The 12,317-nt window shown below is 39.1% G+C and overlaps 1 protein-coding gene across 1 annotated transcript in view; it reads right to left on the bottom strand.

The window, feature by feature from the left end:
• Nucleotides 1-12,317, bottom strand: part of EIF2AK4 (eukaryotic translation initiation factor 2 alpha kinase 4) — a 41,519-nt gene that overhangs the window by 28,815 nt on the left and 387 nt on the right. Inside the window, exons 2-9 of the mRNA XM_032113168.1 lie at nt 8,934-9,296; nt 7,168-7,283; nt 5,913-6,015; nt 3,165-3,338; nt 2,239-2,319; nt 1,639-1,787; nt 1,228-1,343; nt 402-559 (exon numbers count right to left, since the gene is read on the bottom strand). Of these exons, the coding sequence (XP_031969059.1) occupies nt 402-559; nt 1,228-1,343; nt 1,639-1,787; nt 2,239-2,319; nt 3,165-3,338; nt 5,913-6,015; nt 7,168-7,283; nt 8,934-9,296 (1,260 nt within the window). The remainder of the gene's footprint in view (nt 1-401; nt 560-1,227; nt 1,344-1,638; nt 1,788-2,238; nt 2,320-3,164; nt 3,339-5,912; nt 6,016-7,167; nt 7,284-8,933; nt 9,297-12,317) is intronic.

Below are 12,317 nucleotides of genomic sequence, written 5' to 3'. Positions count from 1 at the left end.
TGTCACATCTTGGAACACACTTCCAATAAAATATGTAGCATATACAAAATACGTACAAAATACATGACATCCTCATACTTTTCTAAAAGGAAGTACTGTGCACTGGGGAAAGTACAGCTTTGCTTTCTAACAAGTAAACTTGGTTCCCTCTTTCTTCAGAATTTTAGTATTTTATTCTTTTATTTATGCATACTTGCAAACACTTTCTTGCATTTGTATTATTGCAAAGGGAACTCCTGAATACCCCAACATCTCATCTTCTTTCATGCAGATGCTCTAAATGATTAGCATTTTCAAGTTGATTACTACCCTCTCAAGTTTATATTAAACTTGCAGCCTGAAGAAAAACACTGAACCTCAACCTAAACTTTATTAAGCCAAATGCAAAATACAGGCATTACCTGTTTCTTAGACTTCTCAATCTTTTCTATTTCATGAGTTGTAAGAAACCTTCCCATCTTTTTTTGCCAGTGCAGAACCCACTCATATATTAGAACAAAGTCTCCACTGTGAATTTCCAAGGCATTGTAGACAGATTTACCAAGCTGTTCATCCTTTCCTATACACAAAGGGAGAGAAGAGGAACATGGCTTCTTCTGTTTCTAAGGATCTGGCAAGAGCTCCTGCAAATGCTAAATAAATACCAGTAAGCCTGTTTTCTAAAGCCAGAAACATAAACCTACTTACAAGTAGACAAGAGACATATCTATATTGTAAGTATGGAAAATATCAGGCTTGATGAGACTGAATGCTATGTAACAGTACTCAAAAGAAAGCAATAGCACATTGACAAAAAACTGCTGCACATCTTCAAGAATTTAAAGTTTTAATAAATGAACAACCTTCCTGCTTAGCAAATGCCAGCTCTACACATAGTAACATAATTGTTCATCCTCAAACTGCAAAACAATAAAGTTTTCCTTTCTTGAGAGACCTTGAGGCTGTTCATCCATCCACTGAGGAAGTGCTATGTTGAAAACAAACAGTGAAAACATTTGATGGTCTGTCCACATGGGCACTTCATGGAGGTCTTCCAGCTCTGAAAGTCTCCTGTGATGTCCTGTATTAATGATTTTGCTAAACCTGCTGCTTTTATGCCGTTGCTGTCAGCAGCAACAGAAGCAGAGTAAGTACGCATCTCCAGCCCTCTGCTTATCAGTGGTTTCACATGTTACTGAAAGCATCCCAAACCCCAGCATTTCAAGCTGCAATTGTAATTTTGCTTACCTAGACATTTTCCTTTATGGACAGTAAGTTGTCCAGCACCACTTGTGCTGAAGTTCAAAACTTCATGATTTCCAGGGGACTCTTCATTATTACTAACAGAAAGCTGGCGTTCCCGTCTGAAATGTGAAGAGAACATTTTTCTCCAACTCAGACATATAGTATATTTAAAGTCAGGAGTTGAATACAAACTTTCAAAATTGGAAAGTTTCCAAGTTATCCACAGCACATAGCTTAGTTAAACCATGACAAATGAAGGTAGTGGGGGAAGGGGACAGGAAAGAGACCAAAATGAGCAGGTGAACAACATGGCACACTATTCTCTTGCCTTCAAATTTCACTTTGTAATCTAATGTTTGCAACAGAATAAATAAATAAATAATTCTAAAAAAATCCGTATGCAAATTGACATACTTTGAACGTCCAGCTGAATTTGGTCGGTGTTTATTATTCCCTCCATGTTCCAAACAGCTCCCATTTAAGCGTGAAGCAACTCTGTGTCCTGCAGTATCTCTCCTGTGAGAATCTTCTGGATTCTTCAGAGCAGCTATTTCCAAACGTTCCTATAAATCAGGAAAGACACCAAGTAAGTACAGAAGTCACTCCTATCCTCGCATATGCAAGTACTTAGTTATTATTCCATGAAGTCATGCAGATGACAGAAGAAATACGTTTTCATAATAAATGTACATGTGAGACCAAAGAAGAAGTGCTGAGATTTCAGAAAGTACATTTCCACACTGTCTGGGGCAGAATGTAAAGAAACTGGAAACATTAATATACCAGCTTTTTTCTATTCCTGTTTGAAAATATCCACCTTGGTACACTCAAGATGCTAGTCTATTCCAGATATAAACCCCAGAAATAATCAAGAACCTCTTTTAATTCAGATCTACTAAAGGCCCTGAATAAGAGAAGATGTCCTAGAAGATTTCAAATTTTTACACGTACTGTTACAGTCCTGGGAAGAACTTACTGCAATGTTTTTTTTGCACACCTGCTTAGAAAGAATACCTGTTTGGCAATCTCTTTCTTTTTTCTTTCTTCCCTTTTCTCTTCCTCCCTTCTCTGAATCTCATTAAGGATTTCACGTTGCTGAAATGAATTTCAGTATTGTTAGAGATGCAACAGTACATGCAGTGCAACTGCTAAAATCTTATCCTGATTTAAAAGAAAAAAGCTATGATGCTGATTTTTCAGAAGCGTTTAAAAGAGGACTTAGAGGATGTCACAAGAATAAAAAAATTGAAGTCAAATTAGCTCTCCTGAGGAAGTTAACAGTATCAATTGTATGATATAGGAGAATGGAATTGTAAATTACTTCTACTGCCAGACCCAAAAATAAAGTTTCACACACAAAAAAAGACAGGGAGATAAACCCAAACAATCTTTTAAAAACCAGAGCTATTCTATCCATATTCCCCACAGAGCGGAAACCTCACACTACCAGCCCCTGTGAGACTCGGATGAATCCCTTCATTTCTAGTGAAGGATGGTGGTGGTGTGACCTCTCCTTAGATTAAATTTGGTGCTCTCTAGAGATGTCTGTCACAGTGAATATTCCAGTCACCCTAAGAGCAAAAGAAGGTATGATAGCCTGTCTGCCTGGCTAACGCTTCCTAGTTTAAGATTGAATGCATTTAATATGCACATTCGCTTACACTTTTGTATAAGGTCCTCTTGATAAGTGATTTGCATAGGATGAGAAATCAACATTTAGGTTTGTTTCAGGCATAAATATTCCCCAGGGTTAAAACCACATCATTAAAATATTACAATTACAGCAGCAGATTGTTCATATAGTACATATTGATCCACTCATACTGGCAGGTCTGACAAGTTAATAACTCACTAAAACTCACCATTATGCAGAGTGATTTTAAAATCATGATTATGTTATTATGAGAATATATGGTTATTCATACTTTGTTTTCTCTTACCTCCTGCTCTTCTCTTCTCTTAACTTCTTGTGCCCTACGCAGTTCCTCCTGAGCCAATCTTTCCTGTTCTTTTTGATGATTTTTTAGCATTTCTTCATGAAAAGACTTGGAAGGTGGTTTATTATACTCACTGAGAAATGACTGTACATGGTCAGCAAGTTCAAATATCATCACCTGAAAAAAAAAAAAATGAATGACATACAGAGTCAAATGATAGCCAAATGATACCCAACCCAAAAAGCAACACAGCAGAAGCATGATGGCCAATTTTTTTACTTATCAAGGAGAATTTACCATATTTCTCTATTTATTAATAAACTGTAACAGGAAAAATCCCTGACCACAGTAGAAAAGATTGCAAAAATTACTGGAAGTCAGACAACCCAAGTCATCTTATTTTTCTAAAAGAAAAGTAAAATTTAAAAATCACATTCTCATCTTCTTTTAGGCATGATTTTTCTACTCCCAAAGATATGGGTTTATGACATACGAGCTACAACAAAACAAATCTTTTGCACTTATCTGTTAGTGCACCTACTGCTACGAAATAGTTACTTATTTCTCTAGTAACAGCAAATCCAACCCTTCCTACACAAAGCAGTCCCCCAGTTAGAACTGTAAGTCACATAAGGCATTCCATATTCATATAACCACGACTACTAAAATAGAAAACTGAAAACTCTGCTCAGCTGAATTCTGCTATATGGCTTGCCAGCTTGGAATCAATTTTCACTTACTGTTTACCTGTGTATGTATTGATAATCTATTGACCTGTCAGGGCTTAAGCTTTCAGCAGTCTAGTAGCATCCCCTTATTAATTCAAGCAATCTACACTGCTAATAGACCATCTTAGCTCTAAAATTAAAGAATAGTCCAGAACAAAGGTGCAGTCAGCAGGAGCACTGAGCAGGATTTGCATGTACAGGTGGGAGATCAGCCAAATTAAATTGTACCATCTGCCTGTAACAGGGTGACATTTAGAAGATTCTCAAACACTGAATCCCCTGCTTGAAAGTAAGAATGAAGCCAGGAGGCAATTCAAAATAGAAAGAATAGCACAACATGCATAAATCTGACATGTGCAACTAAAATATCTTTCCCAGGTTACTGTTCAGAAGGCAAGGCAATCATTGCATGTAGACATATGTATCAAAAAAAAACCACCAAGAGAAGCTTCAATAATTAAAAAAAACACCAACAGTTTGCTGTTCAGTCTGAACAGGTGGCTGAGGTATTGAAAAACTTTCTATATCACAGAATAGAATTTAATAAGGCATAGCTGTCAACGTAGAGCAAAAAATTATCTCCCTTTTGCTGCAGATAAAGTAATTCAGTAATAAATGCAACTGCATATGCCATTCATACAAAACATGTACATACATGTAACTCACAAACACATCTACACATTGCTGGAGCAAGCATGACTCTTGCTTTGGAAAATCAACATTAGGAAGATGTATGATATATTTTAGGTCCTTTCAGTGAGATCAGAAATCAAATTGGGATTTGATAACTCTTGGGGTCCGTTGTGAGCAGACCAAGTATATATTGCATGGTTTTGTGGTTACTTAGAGAATTTAACCCTTGTACTTCCGATGAATTGTCCATAGCACTGTCATTAGAAAAAACCAGCAAACAACAAAGCCCACTCCCTAAATTCCAGAATACACCATTAAACTGCTTATTTCCAAAGATACTGAAAAAATTGAGGAAATTCTTGGTTATTGAACAGAATGAACAAAACAAATCTGGCTAAAAGAGTTATTTTGAAAGTATCTGCAGAAAAATTGGCAATCAAAATACAAGTATAGTACTCAAATGGAAAAAAAAGGCTTGATGTGGCAGGACTGAATGACAGATAGCTCTTGCTAAACCTGTAAAGTTGACAGGCTTGGGAAACTGAAAGCAAAATATTGTCCCATTTCAGCCTATTATAATGTACACAGCTGTGTAACTCTCACTTGTAAAAAGGCAAATGGAGCTATTCAAGCATGTTCACCTGCAATATTTCCAAATAGCAGTAAGAAACACCAAAACCCCTGCTTTCACCAAGAATTCTTTGCTTGCTCATAATTCTCTGAATCATTTCAGTCCTCAGCAACAACAGAAAGATATCATTAATACTAAACATACCTGAGGATGTACAAAATCCCTTAAAATAGATACAAGGGCTAAGCTTCACATATTTCTCCATCTTTCTCTTTTTACCCTGTTCCAGGGCAACCCAACTATCACTACTCCTAAACACAGAAGAAAAAAAGGCACAATGGCATGGAGTGACTGTGCTACGAAGTGTTGAGCTGGTGTTGGAACAAAGGTCTCTTATCCTTCAGTTCAGCATTAGGTGAACAAGATCACATGGAAAAATTCCCCAGGTAACCACTGTTTGCCTAAACAGATACAGCCTCTTACAATATTCAAATTAATCTGAAAAGTGAAGAAAGCTCTCAGTTTTACAGTTATCATTGCTTTTCATACTGCCAAATAACTTAGAACCTTTAAACCTAATAACGTGAACCTTTAAACAGGAATAAAGCTTCCACCATTTATACATGCACTGGATTTTAAGAGGATTCACAGACTGGACTTCCATTAATTAGAAACATTCCTAAGAAAGACAGTCCCTCCTTCCTTAAAAGCAATGCAACTTACACTTCCAATGTGGATGTATTTCACTATATTATACCATACGTTTTTAGAACTACTTAAGTCCAGAGTATATTTCTCAAGGAAGTGAAAAGCTCTTACCTCTCCACAGCGCTGTTTTGCCAGTTCAGCTAGTCTGGATTTTAGCTCATTTATTTTCTCATTTGACAAGCCTTTTGAATTTTTTAGTTGTATTTCAGGAACTCTGAGGGACGGCAACAAAACATAAAAAAGCCCTTATTAGAAAAACTGAGTGTAAAAAGCAACAGATTGTTGATAAAAACAGTGTGTGAGGGAAAAGGAATAGAGTTCATAGTTACTTGGCAATTAGTCAGTGGTCAAAGAAGCAGAATATAAATACTACATATACAAGATAAAGCCAGAAATACTGTATTAAATTCCCTACCATCAAATTTTCTGGTTTACCAGATTACCTGTTGGTTACACTTAACAGTAGAACTACCAAAGAAACCCTGCAGACTCTAATAATCCAGCACTTAACCACTAACTTACTGAACAAGCCATTTAAAATATTACTAGCATAACATTTAGATGTTTAAAATTTATTTATCACCACTATACAGATTACACAAACCCCAAGAAACAAATGCAATAAATAAATACTAGTTAAATTTAAAAAATATTTAAAATAAGGTAAACAAACAAAATATCTGTAGGTATGCTCTTTTAAACTAAAATGAAAAAAAAATGAGAGTAGCTGTTATGTCCTTGCTATAGGGTATAACTGAACAATTACTTAGTAAGGAACAGCATTTCCCTTCTACAGCACTCATGCCACAGCACAAATGGATGGACTGAAGGGAGTTATGCTTTGGACTATCAGTGGTATAAGGACTGAACAAAATGGGGCACCAACAGTTCACCCAGAAATCACTTGCCAACAAAATGCTGGGGCAGGCTGGTCACCCACAACCCCTTCTACATTCTCTATGGAGAACTCTTCCAAAAGGTAATCCAGCAGAAAACAGAACAGCAGATGGCCTTGAATCAAAAGGAAATTCAGTCGGTCTTAGCTGAAAGAGTCAGGAGTTGAAGAAGTTTAACAAGGGCACTAAGATAGTGGCAGGTACACCTGTGTTTATGTATCTCCAAGCTACAAACTGGGGCTGCAGTCTTGCACTGACAAACTCATCCCTGTTATTCTACATTGCACAAAAGACTAAATCCAATTCAGGTGCAAAGTTTAGAGTTGCATATTATAAAATACCACAAGCTTAATAAATACTGACATGCAGAAAGCAAGACTAAGAGTGATGAATAAAGCTCCATGTTTTTTTCAACTTACACTTTACTACGGAAAGCAGAGAAAAAAGGTTATATTTGAATGTTCACTTACGTATCAGGGTAAGTATGTGGACACTTAACCCACAAGTCAACTTTGGCATACACTTCATTAGCACCAGTCAATCCCTGAGGACGCAGAACTAAATTAATTTCAGGAGGCTGTCGTACCTAAAATACAAAACAAAACTTCTGATTGAAAATGGTTGTTTGGTTTTGTTTTAATGAAAACACACAACTCTCAATCTATATTATAGTAGAATACAGCTTAGACCATCCAAACCACGAAAAAAATATGCTAATGTGTTGACATTGCTCAATAGGAGTGAGCTGGTCCACTTACTATCATGGTTTATCCAGCATATTTTTACAACTTCTTCAGATAAGTGTAGTTAAAGTCATTAGAAAGATGATTCAGACTGAGCAAAAATGAAGTTTTATAATAAAGCTTTTGTATTCTGCTTACTGTAAGGTAGCAGTAGAAAAAAATTAAATAAACTTAACACATTTATATCACAAATTAAAGCATTCATTCTAAAAACAGCATTTTTGCTTTTGTGTTTAGATCATTAACACTAGGCATTATTTTATTTTCTGACATGGCAACGGACCATAATGTCGCACTGATATACACCTTACATGGCCAAACCAATGGACAGTAATTTTTTTGTAGTTGTATTTTGTGTTTTGCCATAAACCAGAATTTTAACAAGCATTGCCTTCCTCATCCCCAACCTGTTCAAATCACCTACTCAAAATCAAAATAAAGTAAAATATGCCCATATAAGCATTCCCAACTTTTTCTTTTCAATTAGGTTTAAAAACAAACAATAAAAAACAACAACAAAACAACCCAGCCCTCAGTGACATGAAAAGCAGATAGGGAAGTAAGACCACATGGAATAACAAATACAGAAACAGATGGTAACTACCCCCTTTGCTTTTCTAGCAAGGAGGAGAACATGCCAAGTCAAGAGGATGTCAGATATGACCTTCAATACAGAGTGAACCCTTCTGGAAACCCAACAAATTACTTATTCTTACCAAAGTTCATAAAAAGAGAAAAAAAACCGAAGTTCATAAAAAGTCCTTAGTTGCTGCAAAAAATTTAAGTTCAAGTCTATGGCACAAAAGAAAGCAGAGAATATATTGTGTAGACATTCAAGACAAAAGAATGTAAAAAGAAACAACAGTAAAAGTGAACTTGTGGAACAGAACAGAGCGACCATTAACTCCAGGTACAGGAAAACAGTATCACGGACACAGCTGGAAAGGAAGTATCAATTAAATGTGGACACGAAAGACAAATGGAAGAGAGTAGTAAGTACCAGACCTGAGCACTAACTAGTTGTAATTGAAAAACCCCAAACCTATAAAAATGAAAGCAAAATTATTATCACGGAAATAGCTGCACTGTGACAAAACCACAGCATATAAGAACTATGCAAGTATCATCATGTATACCGATGAGATGAATTAATTGAACAGGTATGTAATTACTAGCTTAAGGAATGAATTAAGAAACAATTTTTTAAAAGCCTGACAATTAATTAAAATGCGATTTACGAGCACAGCACTGATTATAGAGCGAGCGCGTCTATCTCGAGGATTAATCGCAAAGGCGGCCGGTTGCAGGGCTGGAGGAAGGACCGCGGGCACGCAGCGAGAGCCGCGACACGGCAGGCGCGGAAGACACGGACCGGCAGCAGCGAGGCAGCGCCAGCCGCGTCCCCGCCGCCGTCCAGCCCCGCTCCGCACCGGGACCCGGCCCGGCCCGCTGCGCCCCCGCCCCGCGCGCTGTGAGCCGACCCCGCTCGCTACCTTCCAGGCCTGGCTCTGCCGCAGATCCTGGAAGTCCTGCCCGTAGATGGACTCCAGCACCTGGAGCTCGTTCTCCTGCCGCAGCTGGTAGCTCTCCGGCGGCTCCCCGGCGAGCTCCGCCATGTCAGCGGCGCCGGTGGGGGCGTGCAGCGGCCATGGCGGGCCCCCCGCGCTGCCAGCCTGGAACTGGTGCCGGAGCGCGGCCCGGCACCGCCTCCGCCGCGGCGGCAGGAGGAGGAGGAGGAGCCGGGGCCGGGGCCGCCACCGCCGCGTGGGGCCCAGCGGCTCGTCCACAGGAACGGGTCGAGTTGGAAGGGACCCATAAAGAGCGCCGAGTGCAGTGCCCTGCACCTCGCGGGACTCCTAAAACTAAACAGTGTGACTAAGAGCACTGTCCAAACTCTGGGAGGCTTGGTGCCATGGCCACTTCCCTGGGAGCCTGTTCCAGTGACCAATCACCCTCTGGGTGAAGAACATTTTCAAATGTCCAGTCTGAACTCCCTCAAGATATACCTCCAGGTATATCTGCAATACAGAAATACACAGCAAATACTGTTGGATACTGTGTAGATTTTTTTAAACTGACCTTCAGAAAGATTCACAAAAGGGAAAAAATAGCCAAGAATTTCAGAATAGATTTCATGTAGAGCTGGGGCAGGATACAAGTTCCCGTGAAAACTATAAAAAGGTTTCCACCGACAATTGCTGTAGTGACTAATAGCAGGTGGAGCGTGAACAGTCTTTGTCTGGTTGAACTACGAACACAAAATGAGGCCAGACCAGGTGAATACCCCTTAGTCCCCGGGTATGCTTGGTGGGACCTGCCAGAGACAGGCAGCTGAGAGCTGTCAGGGGAGCAGTGATAACCAGAGAAGAAAACGTGCTTTCCTTCTGTCACCTCATACGGTTACTACTGGAAAGGACGGCCACAGGATGGAGCCTTTAAAGTTTTGGGATCTTCATAAAGAAACCCCAAGTAAATTCATACATACAAGCTTATCTATTAAGGGAGTAATCCCCAGGGAAAGAAAAATGTTACAGTAGACTGCAGCTTGCTACCATGCACCAAGATCTAGGAATGGAGTTTTGTTGATTTTCCCTTTACTCCCTGACCTTCGAGTACAGAATTTTTGTTAAAAAGAGACCACTCATTTACACTTACGATCGGTTTCTATAGCCCTCAATTTGTCCTTCTGAAATTGAAAGCTTGTTCCATGCATACTTTATCTTTCAGTTGCACTTCAATAATGTCGTTAGTATCTAACTAAAACCAAGTGTTAAATTGTATCACTGTTGTGATGATGCAGGTCTCTTTTCCTTACCATTCCTAGAATGCGTCTTCGGCAGCAGGGTCTTTCTATCTCATCTGCTTTTTGGTGGGAAATGCATGACCAAAGCTGTTTAGTGTTTATTTAGCAACAACAGAGACGTCCTTTTGCTCAGTCAGCTGTGACCTGGGGCACTGTAACTGATCGCTGGAGTTTCCTCTGGTGCAGTTGAGCGCTCTCATTATCAATTTGTATAAAAAGTTTCCCTGTGTTAAAAACTGGAAATAAAAGTGTCTAGGCCACATATTCATCTTTTCTCCCGCACAAAGACACAGCAAGAAGGGCCAATTAGAAGACGCAATGCAGCAAGTAATTAAGAAATGTCAGCGAAACTTCCTTTAACAGAAATTATGTGTTTATACTTCCCAAGCACGTGGTGTGAGGCACACCGTCCAGCACATGGGAGATTTCTCCCCTGTTACACTGTATTGCAGTGGGTGGGACAGATAACATCATGCCTTTTAAAGCTGCCCTACTTTGTGACTTCGTAAAATTTTAACCAGTTAAGATGAAATGTTCTAGACCAGATGTCTACCTCAAACTATGTTTTTTCCGTAATTACTTACATTAATAATGATTTGTTGCTTCCAAGAAGAAAGAGTAAAATAACATAATAATAAAAACATTCTGAAAATTTATTTTAAAAAGTCTTGCACTTCAGCAGGAGTGTGAAAATTTGATAGGTGGAAGGAAGAGAGGAAGAAGAACCTTATTCAATGCTTTGCTAGCTAACCTTGTGAAAACCTTCAAGAACTAAACCAAATTACATTACTGGAGAGCGTATTCACATGCTCAGCACAGACTTACTGGAATACAATGAACATCCACCTGCCCCAAACATGTGCCACATTGCATCTGGACAGAAGCTTCCCTTCCAAAATTTAAGACAAAATTTAAAACTCTGTCCCACAACATTAAAATTTATAAAATTTAATTCAAGCAAATAAAATGTAATTGAGTTGTGAAAATGTGCTTTCACTTCCCCATGTGCATGGTGAGGAGAAGTCAGTCTTCCTACGTGAAGTGCAGGAGGAAGGGGAAGGGTCCAGAGTGTTAAGAGTAAGAAATCTGGCAGAAAATGAACCCTCTTGCATTCCAGCTGGTCCCCAGAGATCAGAGGGGCTGGGTGCAGCTGGGCTTATTCTGATTATAACCAAATTGGCATTATATGTCTGGTTGTGTTCAGTGGGAACTTCCACAAGCACAGATTCACAAATAATGAGATTTATTGAAGCAACAGAAATACAAAGTCAGAATAAATGCACTAGCTGTGGTAGAGCTCTTATGATAACATTGTTAACTTGGGTAGTAATAATAATAATAATAGTAATAATAATAATAATAATAGTAGGTAGACACTTACTAACACAGCACCTCCACTTGGAAGGAGGAGGAGGAGAGTAGCCTGTGAACTTTCTCTAATATCTTTTAGGGTCTTTCTCCTAACAGGTCTACCCTTCTTACATACAGCCCAATCTGATCCCCCTCCTGCTAGGTTATCTGTAACATGGTCTAAGCAGATAGTTGAGTAATACAGTCATTTATGTGGTAGTATGTACTTCATTAAGCTTATTAGCATATGCAGGTGTGAGTGTTTTAATATTTAAATGACTTTTAATCAGGCAAACATTTCTTTTTTGGCTTTGGTGCCCTTTAAAGGTCCAGTTGTACAACTTACTTCTGTTCTGTTCCATTCGAAAGTCAAACCCGGATCACGCTATCTCTACAGGACCTTTTCCTTTAGCCAACTCATCCTTTCTTGACTATACAGATCGATGCAAAGACAATGTAGAGGGTACACAGTGTAGCCTGTAGACAGTAAGCATTAGCTCTTGCCTGGCTCCTTGGTTATCATCCCACATGGAGGAGCTGAAGAAAGGGACGGCTGTGTGAGGAAAAGCACCTTGCAGGTGGCTGGGAGGTGAAGGGACTGAGGTCAGATTCTTTACAGAGATTGGCCACAAGAATGATGGAGGACCAAAAGGAGGAAGAAACCTGTTCAGGTGTCTCAGGAAAGGAAAGATGAGGGGAAAGCATGGTAAAAGCTGCTGATTAT

The sequence above is a fragment of the Corvus moneduloides genome, chromosome 6 (assembly GCF_009650955.1).
Source record: "Corvus moneduloides isolate bCorMon1 chromosome 6, bCorMon1.pri, whole genome shotgun sequence".
Taxonomy (NCBI): domain Eukaryota; kingdom Metazoa; phylum Chordata; class Aves; order Passeriformes; family Corvidae; genus Corvus; species Corvus moneduloides.
This window is presented reverse-complemented; position numbering and strand designations above follow the sequence as displayed.